This window comes from Nicotiana sylvestris, chromosome 11 (assembly GCF_000393655.2).
Source record: "Nicotiana sylvestris chromosome 11, ASM39365v2, whole genome shotgun sequence".
Lineage (NCBI taxonomy): Eukaryota > Viridiplantae > Streptophyta > Magnoliopsida > Solanales > Solanaceae > Nicotiana > Nicotiana sylvestris.
In genome coordinates this window covers 53,725,561-53,744,194 of record NC_091067.1, presented here as the reverse complement: position 1 = coordinate 53,744,194, position 18,634 = coordinate 53,725,561, and the positions used below count along the sequence as shown (strand labels likewise).

General features: G+C 38.3%; 1 protein-coding gene across 1 annotated transcript; it reads right to left on the bottom strand.

The window, feature by feature from the left end:
- Positions 1-1,464: 1,464 nt before the first annotated feature.
- On the bottom strand, positions 1,465-10,046 carry LOC104245598 (polyprotein of EF-Ts, chloroplastic). The gene is made up of 5 exons (XM_009801216.2): positions 9,918-10,046; positions 7,320-8,961; positions 6,630-6,812; positions 2,868-3,573; positions 1,465-2,416 (listed from the first exon to the last, which is right to left on the bottom strand). The coding sequence occupies exons 2-5, from the start codon at positions 8,905-8,907 to the stop codon at positions 1,771-1,773; spliced, it is 3,123 nt and encodes a 1,040-aa protein (XP_009799518.1). The 5' UTR covers positions 8,908-8,961; positions 9,918-10,046; the 3' UTR covers positions 1,465-1,770.
- Between the last annotated feature and the right edge of the window lie 8,588 nt (positions 10,047-18,634).

Below are 18,634 nucleotides of genomic sequence, written 5' to 3'. Positions count from 1 at the left end.
ATGAGAGAGCCCAGAATGGCCGAGATACCGAGCCTAGTATGGCCGAGCGCCTATGAGAGAGCTTACTACAGCCTAGTACTGAGCCTTATAGGGTCGGGCAATGTATTAGTAGGTAAGCATATCTTCATATCATCTTTGACTCCTAGTTACTTTCAGTTATTATATTATCAGTTCAGTTTTAGCTTTCAGTTATTCTATTGCCTTACATACTCGATACATTATTTTGTACTGACGTCCTTTTTGCTGGGGGCAGTGCATTTCATGCCTGCAGGTCCTGATAGACAGCCGGATAGACCTTCCTAGTAGACAGCCGAACATCGCTTGATTGGTAAGCTCCACTCCCCCGGAGTTACCAGGTCTAGACTTTGGAGTCCATTTTATTTATACAGATTTGATGGGTAGGTCTAGGCCATATCCCGACCATGATATAGTTTAGTTATCTCTAGAGGCATGTAGACGAGTCATGTATATTTTGTATATCACTATTGTGGCCTTTCCAGCCCTGTGTGCATGTTCAGTTTGGTATTACTAGTAGTAGACGTTCATGGCAGCTTCGTCGGCCTGCACAGTCATGTATATGAGATTTTGCATATGTCTACCCCTCGGATGAGATAGATGCTAGTTTCAGATGATTCAGAATATGGCATCGTCGGCCTTGATTGGTATTGTCAGCTTGCAAGTAGGTCTCGTCAGCCTAAGTTGAGGGTTACCCCTCCAGAGTTTGCAGTTATAGAGTGGTACGCTCAGGTCGAGTATAGCACCGGGTGCCGACCACGCCTCCCGAGGATTGGGGTGTGACATACCGTAGAGTTATTTTTGAGTTATCCAACAAGATAGCTATGTTGGATATAGCATGAAGTCCTATCGATTTATCATGACTTGCATGCCATAATTTTGAAATGTATTTTTCATTTTGTAGCTTTGAAATCTTCAAAAAAAGAAAGCATCATAAGTAAAACTTTGAAATCATGACAATCAGATAGAGTTTGTGCATTATCCTACCGTTTGGCATGACTGCCTATGAAACTACAGCCTCGTGGCAAGCATAACTAGTACTCCATCTATAACACTAGGAAGCAACAAACAAATCCTCAAACGTCAAAGACTAAAAGCCTAATACAGAATATACAAAATTTAAGAACTAGGAATATAGAGAGGTGCAACAGTGAAACTGATCCGCTCAAAGCTTATCCCTTCTAGTCAAAGGCTTCATCATCGTCATGTTGAAGTGGCTGAGTGGCGGCTTGCAAAAGTTCTCGTTCATGCAGTTGGTGTAACCTGAGAGTATATTAGTCCCAATATTTTCATTAAACTTGGACCATATTTGCACAAATGTCAAAAGCAGGCACAAAATCCAAATATCAGCACAAAAGTATACTATTTGTATAAATTAGAGCGGCATATGAATGGAAAAACTGGCTTTCAGCTGCACACATCAAGCAGGCAAACGTGACAGATTAATGCTGAAAAAATTAACTCACTAAAATTGCCTCTAATGGTTCTCCTTTGACATCTTGCTTCAAAATGGCTTCCGAAAGTCCTAGTTTCTGATGATAATATAACAGTTACATAACCAGTAAATATAAAAGAAAAAGGAAAAAGGAGGAAAAAAATGAAACTAATCGCCTCACAGCACATCAAGTATGACTACATTATACTCGGATACAAAAATAGCTCAACTGATGTAAACTTGCTCCATCTCCAGAAGTGGAAAGTCTTCCTATGCATCTTCTGCTTGCTTATATCCAGTATCCCAAGTTAGCGTTAACTTCATACAGCAGCTGTCTCTTCAATTATTCCTTCTTCCTTGGCTTCCTCGCCTAGAGTAAATCGGACAAACCTCCTAACTTTTATGTTCTCTCCAAGGGCGGCAACAGTTTGCTTTACCAAATCCTTCACCAAAACACTGTCATCTTTTATGAAAGGCTGCTCCAAAAGAACAAGCTCTCCAAGCCTCTTCGAGACCCTGCCCTCAACAATCTTCTCCCTTATATTTTCAGGCTTGTTCTTAAGATCTTCTCTCTGCATTTCCAACTCCTTTTCCCTGTTGGCAACGCTTTCTGGAATCTCATCAATTGATACAAACTGCACCTGAGGGCAGGCTGCAACTTGCATTGCCAAATCATCGACCAATTCCTTAAAGGTTTCACTTCTCCCCACAAAGTCGGTTTCACAATTAACTTCTATTAGCACACCAATTCGGGAGTCATGAATGTATGAACCAATCCTCCCCTCGGCAGCAAGTCGGCTGGACTTTTTATCAGCAGTTGAAAGACCCTTTTTTCGGAGGTATTCTTGTGCCTTTTCAAGATCCCCTCCAGTTTCGGAGAGAGCTTTCTTGCAATCCATCATCCCAGCTCCAGTTTCTTCTCGCAGCTGTTTAACCAAAGCGGCTGAAACTGCTGCTTTTGGGTGCCTGCATTAACATCCATTAAACAGAAACTAATCATGAGAGAGAAAAAATATACGGTTTTTGGGGGTTCAAAACAGTTTAGGATAAAATATCAACGTGGAGTGAGATGAGAAAAACAAACTCTGATAATTTATTTCAGATTACCTCTCCCATAATGCTGCTGGAACCAGATTTTATTTGAAATAGATTAAGTAAAATGTGTGCTTAGGTTTAGAAGACTGCATAAGCACTTTTTGAGTCTAAAAACATAGCATAAGCACTTTTTGAGTCTAAAAACATAGCAGAAAACTGAAATTATCATATAATAATGAAAAGTTGAGTAACAACAATTAGCCAACTGAAAGGGAAATTATAATCTGAGTTGTCAAGAAATCATACACATTTCTGGTTGCTCAGAGTTTGAAGAAACGTAATAAATTGGTAAGAAGTAATTCTCAAGAAATTAGAAACTTACTCAACAGTAGTCTCCTTGGCTTCAACAGCAGGTTGCTCTTTTCCTGGTGAGGCGACAGGTTTAGCTGCTGTTTGAGCAGCCACCTCTGCTGCGAAGTCTTGGCTCTTCTTTTCAAGACCTTCTCCCAGGTTGTATCTCACAAATCTCTTCACTTTGATGTTTTCACCAATCGTTGCAATTGTCTGCTTGACCCAGTCCTTTACCACCAACTTATCATTCTTGATGTAAGGTTGCTCCAGTAAGGCCAGTTCTTCAAGCCTCTTATTTATCCGCCCATCAACAATCTTGGATCTGATCTGCTCAGGTTTTGACAAAAGGTCTTCCTTCTGCATCTCGATTTCTCTTTCCTTGTTGATGATCTCCTCTGGAACATCTTCTGGAACAAGATACTGCACTTGGGGGTATGCAGCCACTTGCATGGCTAAGTCATCAACTAATTCCTTGAAAATGTCACCACGCGATACAAAATCTGTCTCGCAGTTGACCTCTATCAGGACACCGATTCTGCTGTCATGGATGTATGAGCCAATTCTACCTTCAGCTGTAGCTCTACTTGATTTCTTATCAGCACTTGCCAACCCCTTTTTCCTGAGATACTCCTGCGCTTTAACAATGTCACCTCCAGTTTCTGAAAGAGCATTCTTGCAGTCCATCATTCCAGCTCCTGTCTCTTCACGCAATTGTTTCACAAGAGCAGGTGAAATAGCTGCCACAATACCACAGAGGGGCAGAATTTAGTGGAGCAGACGTGCATTTGGAAGTAGTATTTTGCTATAACAGTACCATGTAATAATTATGATGGATGACAATTTTACTTTATTTCAGTTTATCCAAATTCACATTACAAAGAGACAGCTTCGCGGAATAAGTCAATTAGACCAACAAAAAGAAGGTCAAGAGACAAAGAAAGCAGAGGATGTTGGATGGCCCTACAACCGTAATAGAGTATCTGAACATAACTAATCCCATTAACAGATTTTAAACGGACTGAAAGGGGTAGAGTCGGGATGAAATGAATAGGTTAAATTTTAGAAAACCACAGATTTCACCTACAAAGGCAAACTAGTGATCCACTCAGATTTCAACAACTAGTAACATTAAATATAGACACCACCCATCCTCATTGTCAAAATTTATATTCATAAGTCGAGACTTTCCACAAGTTTGACCTTTTGTGACACAATAAGGAAAGAGTCAACCTGAACTTTCTGGATATTAGTACTCAAATTCTCTTCAAGATTTATCTCTAGCAGCAATTTTTATCACTTAGTTCCTTTATTCATAAATGTTCCCAGTAAATGAATTACAATTTACAATGTTTCAAGAGTATAACCACTGAATTAAATCCTCTTTTCTCCTATACGTATACAGACACACACACACACAGCACTCTCTCTCTCTCTCTCCTCCCTCTGACCCGACTAGCTTGGGATTGCACGTAGAAGTAGTGGAAGTAGTAGTTGTTTGGATAAGCTATATAATGGATTAGATCTCTTGTAAGGGTGAAGCCTGCAATCTGTTATCTTTAGTGATACTAGATTCTTTTTTTATTCCATAAGGAAAAAAGAAAAAGAAGAAATGGCTATGGAGGTTAAACGATGGGATAAAAGCTCCCTGGAAAGCAGTGGTGGAGGTGATATATGGAAAAGAGGGCTTCTTTGCACCTAAAAAAGTAAAAACTCCGTATGGGGTAGCTGTTTGGAGACAGATTTGTAACCTATGGGAGAAATTTAACATGTATGTTGGCTTGAGGGTGGGCAACGGGAAAAAAATCAGACTTTGGGAAGATAATTGGGATGGTTCTGGTCTGCTGAAAATTCAATTTCCCAACCTGTACAGATTGGCCAATAATCCAAAAATCCTCTTAGCTGATATATTTACTGATACAGGTTGGGACTTCCAGTTCAGAAGGAATTTCTTCGACAGAGAAATGCATGAGGTTGATATATTTATTCAGAAGATGCAATCAGTGGTGTTATCGCCAGAAAAAGAAGACAGCCTACTCTGGAAAGCTAGTAAAAAAGGTTTTTTTACCGTTAGTTCACTCTACAAAATACTAAATGCTACCCAGCTGGTGCAAGCACAAAAGTGGCCTTGGAAGATGGTTTGGAAGACTACAGTCCCAACAAAAGTAGCATGTTTTGGTTGGCTAGTAGCACATGAAGCATGTCTGACTCAAGAAAATTTGATGAGAAGGGGTTGGATAATGTGCAGCAGGTGGTACTTGTGTGACTTGTGTGAGAAAGCTTGTGAATCCGTGGACCATCTTTTTTGCATTGTGAATTTACTTGGCAGGTGTGGTCCATGTTCACGGCTAACTTTGGCATCCTTTGGGCAAGTCCTAAGAAATTCAGGAATATATTAGAGTGTTGGGAACCTGCATGTCCAGAAGCATCCTTAAAGAAGTTTTGGAGAGATATTCCTCTTAGCATAGCTTGGACGATATGGAAAGAAAGAAATAATAGGTGTTTTGAAGGCAAGAAGGAGCAGCTGCAATATGTGAAATACAGTTGTTTACATTATTTGTACTACTGGAAAGATGGTGATGTTGTTATGAATTTTCATGATATGCTGGACATGCTAGACCGCTTAGGATTTTAATGTTTTTAAGCCAGCAGTATCATTGTATTTTTACAGTATCAGCTTGATACTGTTATTAATAAAATCTTCACCTTATCAAAAAAAGAAAAAGAAGAAAGAATCTACTGTGACTAAAGATTCAATGAGCAAGGAACTGTGTTTGTAGCACAAATCTCATCGTTAATGTTTTCATACTCCCAAATCGAATGATGAAGGCAGTAGAACGAGCAAATTTTACCATTCCTGGGGGCGAATTATTTGGGATCAAATAAAGATATATGCTTACAATAGATTTGAGATTTATAAGTACAACGTAGGTAGAGAGAAGAAGTTCTCTTCAATTTGGAGTCTCCTTCATCACAAACTCTGAATGCCATGGAAAAAAATTGATGTTTACCACTTCAATTAATGATCAAAGAAACAACTAAACGTAGCTGGAGCATGCAGTAGGTGTACATGTGTAAAAAATATATCCTCTAATGCAACGTCTTTCTTCAAGTAGTAGGTAAACGGCCACCCCTTGCAGATGTGCAAAGCTTCTAAATCTTTGTCGCACAATCATTACAGCACTCAGTGTTGAAATTTGCACATCATATCTACTAAAACAAATGTTTGGCAACTAGATCCACAAATTTTACTCTAGAGATTCTTATTTCCGCTTTAACATGTTAATGACAGCTATATTCCAGAAAAGAAAGGGAAAATAAAGGCAAAACCTTTTGCTGCGGCTTCATTTGATAAAGCAGTCCCATTTTGCTCACTTGAGTTCGCAACATTTCTATCTTGCTCGCAAAAAAATGATGTTTACCACTTCAATTAACGAACAATGAAACAACTAAATGTAGCTGCACTTTATAACCAGAACGCGAGTTTTTCTGGCTCACATTTTAAGACACATATTTAGCATGCAGTCAGGTGTACATGTGTAAAAAATGACTATCCTCTAATGCAACGTCTTTCTCCAAGTAGTAGGTACACGTCCACCCCTTCCGGATGCAACAAGCTTCTAAATCTTTGTTGCACAATTATTACAGCACTCGGTGCTGAAATTTTCACATCATACCTACTAAACAAATGTTTGGCAACTAGATCCACAAATTTTACTCTAGAGATTCTTATTTCCGCTTTAACATGTTAATGGCAGCTATATTCCAGAAAAGAAAGGGAAAATGAAGGCAAAACCTTTTGCTGCGGCTTCATTTGATGAAGCAGTCCCATTTTGCTCACTTGAGTTCGCAACATTTCTATCTTGCTCAGCAGCGGTAGCCACCTCTTCCTTCTGAGCAGCTGTATCAGTTGATTGGTCCTCTATGGAAGGAGTATTTTCAACTTTACTCTCCACAACTTCAGCACCTTCCTGACTTACTGTATGCAAAATTGGATTGTCAGCTAGTTTCTTGGTGACACCTCATTAATTTATCTTTCTCACATAACACAACATTATGTCCTTAAGTAAATTTCAAGATTTGCCCAAAGCAAGAAGATGATTCTCTCTCAATATGTCAATCAAACCTAAAAGAACATGTGTTGGTCAAAAGAAAGAACTCTATACATAAAACTGGAGACTATAAGGACTGACAAAGATGCAATAGGATGAAGCAACAGAAGAATAATATACCAAACTTTCAACATGAACTATACTAGAAGTGCCTTTGCTTACCATCCATCTTTTCCACAGATAATATGTAAAGCAGATAATATGTAAAGTGTACGTATATCATGCATCAACACCTTATTTTGGAATCACACATTTGGTGGCTCAGCAATGTAATACTTGTATCTGGTTGTTTGTCATAAATATGCATGCAAGAAGCAAGGATGTGAAATGAGTAATAAATCAGAGGGGAATTAGGAAAGTTTCATAGTAGAAACCTTCATCCTTGCTATTCTCCAAAGGAGTTTCAGATTGTCCAGCTGGGCTTGATATACTTCCATTCTCATCGCCACTAGTTTCCTCTGTTTCTTTGGCAGCTTCTGTGACACTTGCTATTTGAGTTTCAACCTCATTTTTCGCTACTGCATCATCAGTTAGTTTCTCCACGACCTCCTCGCCAGCCACAGTTTCAGATGCTGAAATCTGATCAGCTATTTGCTCAGATGAGCCAGTTTCAGCTTCAGGTTCCACAGCATCTCCCACAGGTGACGCCTCAGCATTTTCAGAAACTGACTCCACTTCTTCATCAATGTTTTGTTTTGTATCCTCGTCATCTATAGTTTCAGGAAAACCATCAATTGCAGCATTGACTGATTCTTCCTCATTGCCTGTAGTTTCAGGCAAGACATCCGTCTTATCAGCCGCCACATCTGCTTCCTCTGCATCTTCCTTTGATTGTTCAGCTAGTTCCTCCTCTTTTTCCCTCTCATCCAGAAATGAAGAAATTTCTTCATTGCTACGGAAAGCCAAAACAAAAGGATTTGTCGCCAAATGGACAACACCCTGGTTGAGCTTTGAGTCCAACTCTGAAGCAGCTTCTTCTTTTTTCATAGTCAAAGTTACCTGTCCTCTGGTAATTCGTAATACACGGACACTAACTTCTTGACCTACTTGTAGTGAAGAGCCACTGTCGATAATTCCGAACGCTTCATCAGCTTCCTCTGATGCAGGCAGGAATCCTTCCTCTCCTTCAGGAAGAGATATAAAAGCACCAGATCTGGCTAAATTTTTTACAGTGCCCTCAAGATCCTGCCCTTTAACAAACTTTGAGACTTTCTTAACCTCATCTCTCCTTTGGTTGTTCCTTTGTGTGTTCTTCCTTGGAGTTCGGGGTCTGTCACTGCTGGTTGGAGCATCTTTCTGTTGCTGAGGCCTACTAGGATCATCACTTTCACGCATGGTGAGAGATATGCGCCCAGTCTCAGTGTTTGCTTCAACTAATCTCACTGTCACCTCTTGTCCAACAGATACAATGCTTCCGACATCCTTTACAAAACTATCACTCAACCTAGAAACATGCACAAGTCCATCTGTAAAAGCTCCAAAATCAACAAAAGCGCCAAATGGCTGGATTGATCTGACCTTTCCAGTAAAAGTTGCACCCGGAATAAGATCTTCATTCTTCACAGGGGGCATCTCACTCTTCCTAGCAGGTCTTGTACGCTTAGCTCGAACAGATGTTTCTTCACTTGTGTTAGAAGCATCGGATGAAGCTTCTGAGGCTTCACCTGATCCATCATCTGTAGCAGCTGATTCTACTTCTTCCACTGCTACATCAGTTTCAGTTGCTGATACTATGAAACCTCTTAATTTAGGTCGTAAAATGCAACCAACTCTAAAATGGGGAAACAATTTAACAGATGTTGACAGAGGCAGGTTATATTTTGGGGTAGGTAAAGTTTGCTTGCTCGATTTCCGCAAAACATTGCATCTTGATAAACATGTATTCTTTCTCGTGATAAAGACAGCTCCTGGAGTAACTGAAACATTGCTAGTTGCAATTGGAACCATCGGAGCCATGTTCATTTGAGATGTGTCAAAGATTTGTGAACTACAAGGATTGGATCATCTGTTTCGCACCTGAGAAATAAATGAAACAGTTAGAGAAAGAAGAAAACATGACTATCATTCAATGACATAATATTGCTATAGTAATTGCACCATGAGCCAAAAGACTATGAACATATAGAAAACCAGTAAAGCACGGGGTAATATAGTACTACAGTTCATGAAATCGATGGACAATGGCATACGGTTAGACTTTAACCATCTAGGCATGTGCCTGCTAATTCAACGAAAAGGACACACAAACAACAAAATTTAAAGATGGATTTGTACTTGGAACATCAAAATTGTGGTTGAAAATATATTACTCCCTTTGTTCCAGGTTATGTGACCCTATTTTCCTTTTTAGTCCATTACGAAAAGAATGGTCCGTTTCAAAATTTGAAAACAATTTAACTTACGCTTCCCATTTTATTCTCGATGACAAGCTTTTATAGCCAAACAAATGATGGCACGTTTAAGAACAGAAGTTTCGAAAGTCTTCTTTTCATTCTTAAACTTCGTGCTCAATCAATAGCTTCACATAGGAGGGAGTATAAGCAATTCCATACTCTAAAAACTCTTCCTAGTCCAGTTAGTTTGTTTAACTTGTAGACCAGCAGCTTAGAAGAACTCAAATTCATTAAAAAGAATGAAAGAGCTGACAAGCCTACTCTCCACACATAAGATGTGAAAATGAATGTATCCCATAAAAAGATAATTCACAAATGCAATTCAACATGATATATTTTGCAAACAACCAAGTAATTCGCTGATTATCTCACAGAAATTTATCTTTAACAATTCAATAAACCAAAACCAACATTTTTGGATAAACTGATGATACTGAGTTATCTTTCAATTAAAAGATTCAATGGCATAGTTACACGAAGAACTTAAACCATTTTCACACAATAACTTGCAAATGAAGCTAAAAATGGAAATTAAAAAGAAAGGAGTAAAAATTAAAGACAGAAGGTTTAAGGACAAACCCAGCTTTGAAGTTGTTTTTGCTGAGGTGATAGGGGTGTACCACTCTCTCTCTCTCCCAGTTTCTGAGTTCAATGTGTGAGAGTGAATGAATGAGTATATGGCTAATAAAAAAGAGGGAAACGAAAGGTGGGGCTTTCTATCCTTATCCGACCATCATATCTTTCTCAAAGACTATGCTGCTCTCCTGGATCGGGTCGGGCATGGATTTGTTTTGCGTCGGATTTCGCATCCTTCAACCAAACCGGCTAATTAAGCCGGGAAAAGACAGAATTACCTATAAAAGTTAAAATATTTACCTGCTCTATCCATTAAATAATTACAATTCATACCCATTTAAGCTAAAAGACGTTGAACTCCAAAATAACGACTAACACCTAATGCCCTAACTATAAAAATGGAAGAGCATATCAAATTTTGATAGAATATCACAGAAAATTAGCGCATAAAAAGTGAGATTAAACTAGCAAATACTGTAGATCACAGAATTATTGCAGAAGATTTGAAGATTGAGATCCAAAGCCTCAATTGAAAAAACAGAACGATAGCAGCTAAAAATTCGACTTTTTTCTACTCAAATTTTGTTCAAGCGAAAATATTTTCAATCTATTCGAATCATAGCAACTGATTTGAGTTCGAAGATGTCTCGACCCAAAACCTATAATAGGTCATGATGGTAGTGTTGCCTAACACTACCGTTAGGCAACCTTCAATTTAATTTTTCCTTTTTAACTTTCAAAAATAGAAGTTTCCTTAAATACACCGAATGAAAGTAAAATCTCATGAAACCGTACATACTTCTTTCCCAAAAATATCAAGTGTGAATAATACATAAATCACGGTGATAGTAATAAATAAGTACAACAGTACATAAACGCTATAAGCCCCCAAAATTTGGTGCCACAAGTGCATGAGCAATCTAGGCAATATACAAAACTACTACAACTATTGTCCGAAGTAAAATAGATAAAAACAGAAATAAGGTAGAGGGAGACTCTGATGTTGCAGATCGAAGCAAGGCAAGCATCTCACCACTAAGTCTCCGGGAAGTGCGTCTACACGCCCGTGTGACCACTGAAAGTACTTGTCTCAGTACCTGCACAATCAGTGCAGAAGTGTAGCATGAGTACGTAAAACAACGCGTACCTAGTAAGTATCTAGTCTAACCTCGAAGAAGCAGCAACGAAGGATCGACTTGACACTTACTAATGGTCAAACAGTAATAAAATACATAAAATAGACATAGAGGGTGTGCAACAAGTAGCAACAAAACAGATAAAACATTAATAATAAATCTCCAACATGGACCTATATAAAGTCACTAAAATGTCATAACCGGCCTCGAAGGCACGAACTCAGCTGTTATCAAGAATCAAATCAAATCTCAAGTATTAAGCACGAGTCTGGCGAGGCGAATGGCTCGATCCCATAGGAAAAGTGATACTCAGTATTGCCGAGGCGAACGACCCGATCCCATAAGAAAAGTATACACAGTAACGCCGAGGCGAACGGCCCGATCCCATAAGAATAGTGTTACCATACTGTCGAGGCGAACGAACCGATCCCATAAGAGTAATTTACAACACTGTCGAGACGAACGACTCGATTCCATAAGAGTATAGAAACTATCTCACTCGCGAAAGTACATGCGAGTCGAGAAGACACGGATTATTGCTCATTAATTTTTCCACTAATTTCCAAAGTAAGAGGCTCAATTGGTATTTTATTCTAACCTCAATCTCAGTCATAAATCAAGAAAATCAAGTACGCAAAATAAATACAAATAATACATTTAAGGCATGATGTGAAGCTAAATCTACCTGGACATAAATGAATACAGCTACGTACGGACTCTCGTCACCTTGTGTGTACATAGCTCCCACAACAAGTAGCACACAATAATTAGTTCACCTAATGGGATAATTCCCTTTTAAAGGATTAGGCAAGAGACTAACCTCGCTCGCTTCCAGGTTCACTATCCGACTTTTAGCCTTGCTAGAACTCCCCAAACGACGCCAAGCAATCCAAAACTAATCAAATATCGTACAAACTAATCAATATATGCTCAAAAGTTCATACTTTAACTATTAAATTAATTTTCCAACCAAATTTGGAAAGTCCATAAAAGTTACCCCGGGACCCACGTGCCCAGATTTCAAAAGATTTCGAAGATAAATGTTACCCATGACCTTACGAACTCAAATATATAATTTATTTTTGATTTCATAATCAATTTCGTGGTCAAGTCTCATTTTTACCAACCTTAAGTTCCAAGAAAAATCTCACAAATTTTCTCTAATTCCATGTTAAACACACCCATAATCCGTATATTTAACACAAAAATCGATTGGGATCACTTACCTTGTGATGTTGATGAAAATCTCCCACAAAATGCTTTCAAATTCGTCCAAGACCAAGTGAAAATGAGAGAAAAGATACTAAGTCCCATAATAAATCCAAGTCTACCCAGTGATTTCTTCTTTGCGATCGCGGAAAACACCTCGCGATTGTGAAGGCCAATTTCTATCACTGACCAAAAACACTCTCTGTCACCTCCTAGCCTTCCGCGTTCGCGATCCCCAGGTCGCGTTCGAGAAGGCCAAATGCCTTCCTGCCCAACTCCACCTTTTCCTTTTTCGCAATCGCGAATGGGCCTCCGTGTTCACGAAGCACAACCAGGTCCACTATCGCGTTCACGAACCATTCTTTGTGTTCGCGTAGGGAAATCAGTTGCCCCTCCAAAATTCATTCTTCGCGATCGCGGGACAACCTTCGCAATCACGAAGCACACCAGCAATTTTCAGCCAACTCCAACTTGCTCCGGGTGGTCTGAAACACACCCGAGCCACCCGGGACCCCGTCCAATTGTACTAACCAGTCCATAAATATATTGTGGACTTACTCAAAGCCTTGGAATCCATAAAACAACAACATAATCAAGAAACGCATCTCAAAACCTCATTAAATCAACTTCTAAGCTTCAAAACTTATTTCAACCAACTCCGAACATGACGAAACATACTTAGACAACTCGGAATGACGCCAAATTTTATGCACAAGTCATAAAGCACAATACGAACCTATTCCAAGGCTTGAAATACCAAACAGGTATCGATAACACCAAAATCTACTTCAAGTCAAACTTAGGAAATTCTAAAATATTCAAAATGCCAACTTTCAACAATAAGCGCTGAAACGCTCCCAACCTATCCGAAACTCAATCGGAACATACGCCCAAGTCCAAAATCATCATACGCGCCTATTGGAACACTCAAATCCCGGTTCTGAGGTCATTTACTAAAAATATTTACTCAAGTCAAACTTGGCCACCTTAGGCCACTATTATAGAACTAAGTGTTCCGAATTCAACCCAAACCCTTCCAAAATCAAACCAAATATTCTTGTAAGTAATAAAATAATAAAAGCACATACGAAGAGTCTTAAATAGGGGAACGGGGATCTATAAGGTAAAACGACTAGTTGGCTCGTTATAGAAGATGCTGAAACTTTTGCTGCTCAAATTCTCATCGTGTTGTTCAGATTTTGATTTTGGAGATTAAAGAAGTTTAGAGCACAAACTTCTAAATTTTTAACTAAAAATTTTGTTCTTAGTTTGCTGCTCAAATTCTCATCGTGTTGTTCAGATTTTGATTTTGGAGATTAAAGAAGTTTAGAGCTCAAGCTATGTAAAAGTGTCGAACAAAAACTAATTATTAACTGAAATTCTATTGTCAATGTGGAGATCTGAACATCTCGAGGTCTGAATCATAGTAAGTGATTTAAGTTTGGAATTCCTGCTCAAATTCACTATTTGACATTAAGAGTGCTGAAATTAGCATTGCTGAGACTCACTTTTCGAGATAAAAGTAGTTTAGCTCGATAATCTAAGTTGAGACTCTGTAAAACCATGGAAAATATGCCAATTTTGTTGTAGCACACTTAAGAATGGGATGATAACCGTGAGCACGTGATTTTTGCCCTATGTGAAATACTCCTACAAATTAAAGAAATAAATTTTCTCAATTATTTGCAATTTTGTAGGATATTGTGTTAATTGTTTGCATTTTGTGCATGTTTACTTTTATTAAAATAAAAAAAAATACAAAAATACCATGCATTGCAGTTAGATTTAGTTTCCATATTTTTAGGATTAATTAGTCAATTAATTGTTTTACTAAAATAAAAATCACAAAAATTGGCCCATTTTTACATTTATTATTTTTAATTCTTAAATTAGTGATTTTTCTCTTTAGTTTAGGATCAAGTAATTGTTAAAATTTATAGTTAGATAATTAGTGTATCTTTACAATTTAGATAATTTAGGAATTTGATTTAGAATTTTACTAATTAAAGAAAGGGAAAAGAAAAACAAATGAAAAAAAAAAGAGAATTAGAGAAAAACAAAAAAAAAGGTTGTTTTAATTGGGCCAAAAATTGCTGAAGCCCAAACCTCTTTACCCGTTCCGACCCATGCCCAAAACCTAGCTACCCAGTCCAGCCCCATACTTAACTAAACGACGTCGTTCCCTGGCCAGCAAATTACATCCATTGATCTCTTTTGATTGAACAGATGGGAATTGACCCTCCTTATCATATAAAACTGTCCAAACACCCCCCATACCCATTAGACCCTCCTCATTCCGTCTCTATCAGCTGAAGAAACAAACCCTAACCGCCCCAAGAACCCATGCCGCCTCCGCCGCCAACCACCACCGAAAATCGCCTCACGACGGTTCCGGTACTCCAAACACCCTCGAATTAACACCACATAACCCTCGTTCCTTCCTCTTTCCGAATATCCTAACCGTTTTCCCCAAATCCTTATCAAACCCTTCGAATCTTAAATCTAAGATCGAAACCCTAAAACCCTAAATCACCAAAACGACCCCAAAATCACACCCCATAGTCCTCACCCCAAGAAACATAAACTGCAATCATTTTCCAAAAAAACACCCTAAAAAACCCCTAATTTCAGATCTGAAAGTGTGAAGGAAAACCCTAGTTCTTCTGAGTTCGAATTTTTGGCCTTCTAGAGTTTGATTCGACTCAAGGCTCATGTTAACCAATTGTTCTCGTTGAGAACCCTTGATTGACACGAGTTTTGGTTCGTTTTCGAGGGTCACAACCGCTTTGACCAAATTACTAGGTATCCACCATCTCGTTCGTTGGTTCAAGTCATTCCCCTAAGCTTTTTCCGGTTAGTCAGCGCCTCCCCTCTTCTTCTTTGATTTTTGCTTGGGTTGCTGGCTTTCTGATTTTCTTTTTCCTTTCTTTTTTCTTTTTACCATCTGCTGGTCTATTCATCTAGGTTATTTACTTGTTTAAATTGGCCATTAGTATTCACTAGCTCGAATGGTTTGGTTTTCCTATTTATTTGATTTTTAGATTAGTTTAGATTTCCATTTTGTCTAGGTCAGATGTTATCATGATTTTTCGTTCTTCTTGTTTTGTTATTTTTGTTACAATCCGTGGTCCTAATTGCATGATTTAGATTTTAGGGTTTCCTTTTTGTTTTGTGATTTCAGTACTAGATGATCAATGTCCATTCTTCTCTTGATTGTAGTCGAATTTGCCAATAGCCGTTAAATCTAGATTTTGGGAGTTCATCATAAAATGGAACCTTTTCTGATTTGTGTTGAGGGTCCTGGTATTCACCCTTTACTTACTGTTTGATTTAATTTTACTCATAGCTTTCTATTTTATGTTGTTTTCCTAGTTAGTAATTGTTAAGAACTCTTAGGGTGATAATTGAGCAATAAAAAACTTGGAAGGTTAATTTGAGAATAGAAGATCAGATTTCTTTTAGGAAACTTCTAGAATCTGGGGAAGCTGGCCCAATTTTTGCCAGCACAAATGCTGGAGCCAATTAAAGGCTGCTAGCTGTCCCAATTATGTTAGGAAAGATGCCTTGTGAGGGAATAATTCTCATTCTATTTTCAGCAGCACATGGCACTCTTAAGGGCTATATATAGACCTCTTCTTTCACACAAAAATCAGAGCTGAGACCCTAGAAATGACCGTAAGAGTTCTGCATTATTTAGCTAAAAAACAATTTTGCTGATTTTCACAAGAAAGATTAGAAGAAGTTCTTTGAAATTTCCGGGTTCTAACAAGGGTGAAACATGGTTTAGTTGTGGAAGCTGTGTTGTTATTGCTAGATTTCTATTTTGCTTTCATTTCTGCTGCCTTCAGGGCTCATTTTATTCTATTTGCTGTATTCAAGTACTCTCATGAACCTCTGAATGGAAAATGAAGATGCACGTCATGTTTTACTTATTTTTTTTGTAATAATAAGATGCAGTTTATTTGGTTAGCTCTTTTTTTGTGAAAATATGTTGAATCAGGACCTTAGCTTGAACCCAATATTCATGTGAATGATCATTTAGCATTAGCTAGTCCATGTATGGTTCTCAATAATTTGAAAACTGGCAGGCAGCCATAGTAGTTTACATGGATTTTACTAGGACTTGCTGGATTTTGAAAAATGTTTCATACAGTCATGATTAAGTATTTATAATGCTAGTTTATTCTGTTTTTTTAACGAGTCAAAGTTAGCTAAAGTTTTTCCTTCAATTAGCATGCCATTACGCTCAATTTAACACGCAACGTTTTACGGCTTGTAGATAATGTGATTAAATTCAGTATGTTGATCTCCAGTTTAGCCTCGTATGTGTGTGTCTAAAGCAGCCAAAGTATCAGAAGGCTTTTAGTTCAGTGTTGGGCCTGATGAGTTAGCCTGTCGGACACGAGGCCCAAAACAACCAGATTTGGTTTTCCTTTGGTCTTGGGCACAATTTCAGGCCTAAGAGTCTTCAGATTCAGCGCTAGGAAGGTTTGGCCTTTCATTCTAAGTGGTGTATTTTTGTTAAATCATCAGTGAACCTGCTGCTGACTCATTCCTCCTTAAGTAATCAAAGGCCCGCTAAATTATCTCAATGTGTATTCGCGATTAGTATGTTTAGATTGAATCTTGAGTTAGATTAAGCAGAGACCTTATAATTCGCTTTAATTGAACGCAATTCTCTTCTTTAAATAAATTGAGGTGTGACATCCAATCAGATAGCCTATGGCCCTTATATTAGCATTATAACTTAGATATTAAAAAAAATTGAATGCTTGTAGTTGCTTTAGGCGCGTTTAATATATCGTTGTGATTGTGGACACGTTCGCGTGACATGATTACGATTCTAAAAACAAAATCGGAGTATGCGTTCGCGCAACTTCGACCAAACTTTCTTAATAATAATAAAGCATTATTAGTTGTGGACACGTTCGCGTGACATAATTTTATGATGCGCCAAACAAATGGATACACATACGCGTGACATGTTTTCAAGATAATTTCTTAATTAAAAAAGACAAATGCACATAGGTTATAAGAGTAAGTAATTAGACAATTTGATTAAGCCAAGTATGATCAAAGTGACCGTGCTAGAACTACGGAACTCGCGAATGCGTAACACCTTCTTCCGAGTTAACAAAATTCCTTACCCGAATTTCTGTGTTCGCAAACCGTAAATAGAGTCAAATATCCTCGATTCGGGATTTTAAACTGGTGACTTGGGACACCATAAATTAACCCAAGTGCCGACTCTGAATTTAATATAAATAATCCCGTTTCGATTGTCACTTAAATTAGAAAAAACTCCCTTATACCCTTTCGGGGGTGTGAAAAAGGAGGTGTGACAGCTCTGGCGACTCCGCTGGAGAAAAGAACCCAGAATTTATGGTTCAGGGTTCAAGAATTCGAGCTTTTCAATATGATTTTATTTGGTTTTATTTATTATTAATATTACTGTATTTTGTGAACCTTTTGTGCTAATTGATGTCTATTACCGCTTTGATATTATTTGAATTGTATATAATTGTCTTCTTACGCCACCCCTCTGAGTCTTCTGAAAATGGTGCACACGTTCGCGTGGCCCGCTTTTTCTGTAGAATTCATACCAAATAGAATGAGGCTGGGCCAGCAACAAGGCTGGGTATACTTTAGTACTCCCGGTACGTTGCCCCCTCTTCGGCTCGAGTTGTCCGCTCGAGTAAGCCAGGTCAAGACACGACCCCAGGTTTAAACTTAGAATAACATAACCTCATGCCGGATCCCTAGTAGGAACGTTTGTTTGCATCACATGCATTTGACTTTGGGGACTCAATATAGGGGGTGGGTCCGTCTAGGACAGGTGTACCCAAAATAACAGACCATCTTGATGCATCCTATGTGCTATGTGAACATTTATTTGTTTCAGATTGCATGTTGACCGGCTAGGAAAAGTAAATCAAGAGAAAAACCAAGAGTGATGCAGGGAAGAAATAAAGCCCGGTTCTGAAAAATCATCGGTATTTGAAAATATCCTAAAACTCTGCTGAAAATTTCCAAAAAAAAAGGGAAAAGAAAAGGAGTCAAGAAAAAAGAATCATTTCAAAATGAGTCAATAATGTGTCCCTTTCAAATATGTCCAAACTGACCGAACTACGCAGGTCTGATTCTCACTAGATGTGGGATATGTAAGCAACCTACATAAGGTTCGGCCTTATTTTTTGAAAAAAAGAAGAAAAAGAAGAGTAAATAGTCAAATAGATGTAGTTTGGGTTTTGGTTAAGATAATAAGTCGACCCAGCTTCGGTTATGTCTTAAGCCGTTCTTGTCGGGATAGTCTTAGAGTATCTTTCAGTTGTCGAAGGGATATTTTTGTAAAGAACGGATAAGTCTGTCGGTAAA

What these genes read in the sequence shown, in the direction of transcription:
- LOC104245598 (XM_009801216.2), bottom strand. Translation starts at nt 8,907, where the DNA reads ATGAACATGGCTCCGATGGTTCCAATTGCAACTAGCAATGTTTCAGTT. An exon ending in GGAGAATAGCAAGGATGAAG is followed by an intron (nt 6,813 to 7,319) that starts GTTTCTACTATG and finishes TTTTGCATACAG; the next exon opens with TAAGTCAGGAAGGTGCTGAA. An exon ending in AAATGAAGCCGCAGCAAAAG is followed by an intron (nt 3,574 to 6,629) that starts GTTTTGCCTTCA and finishes GTATTGTGGCAG; the next exon opens with CTATTTCACCTGCTCTTGTG.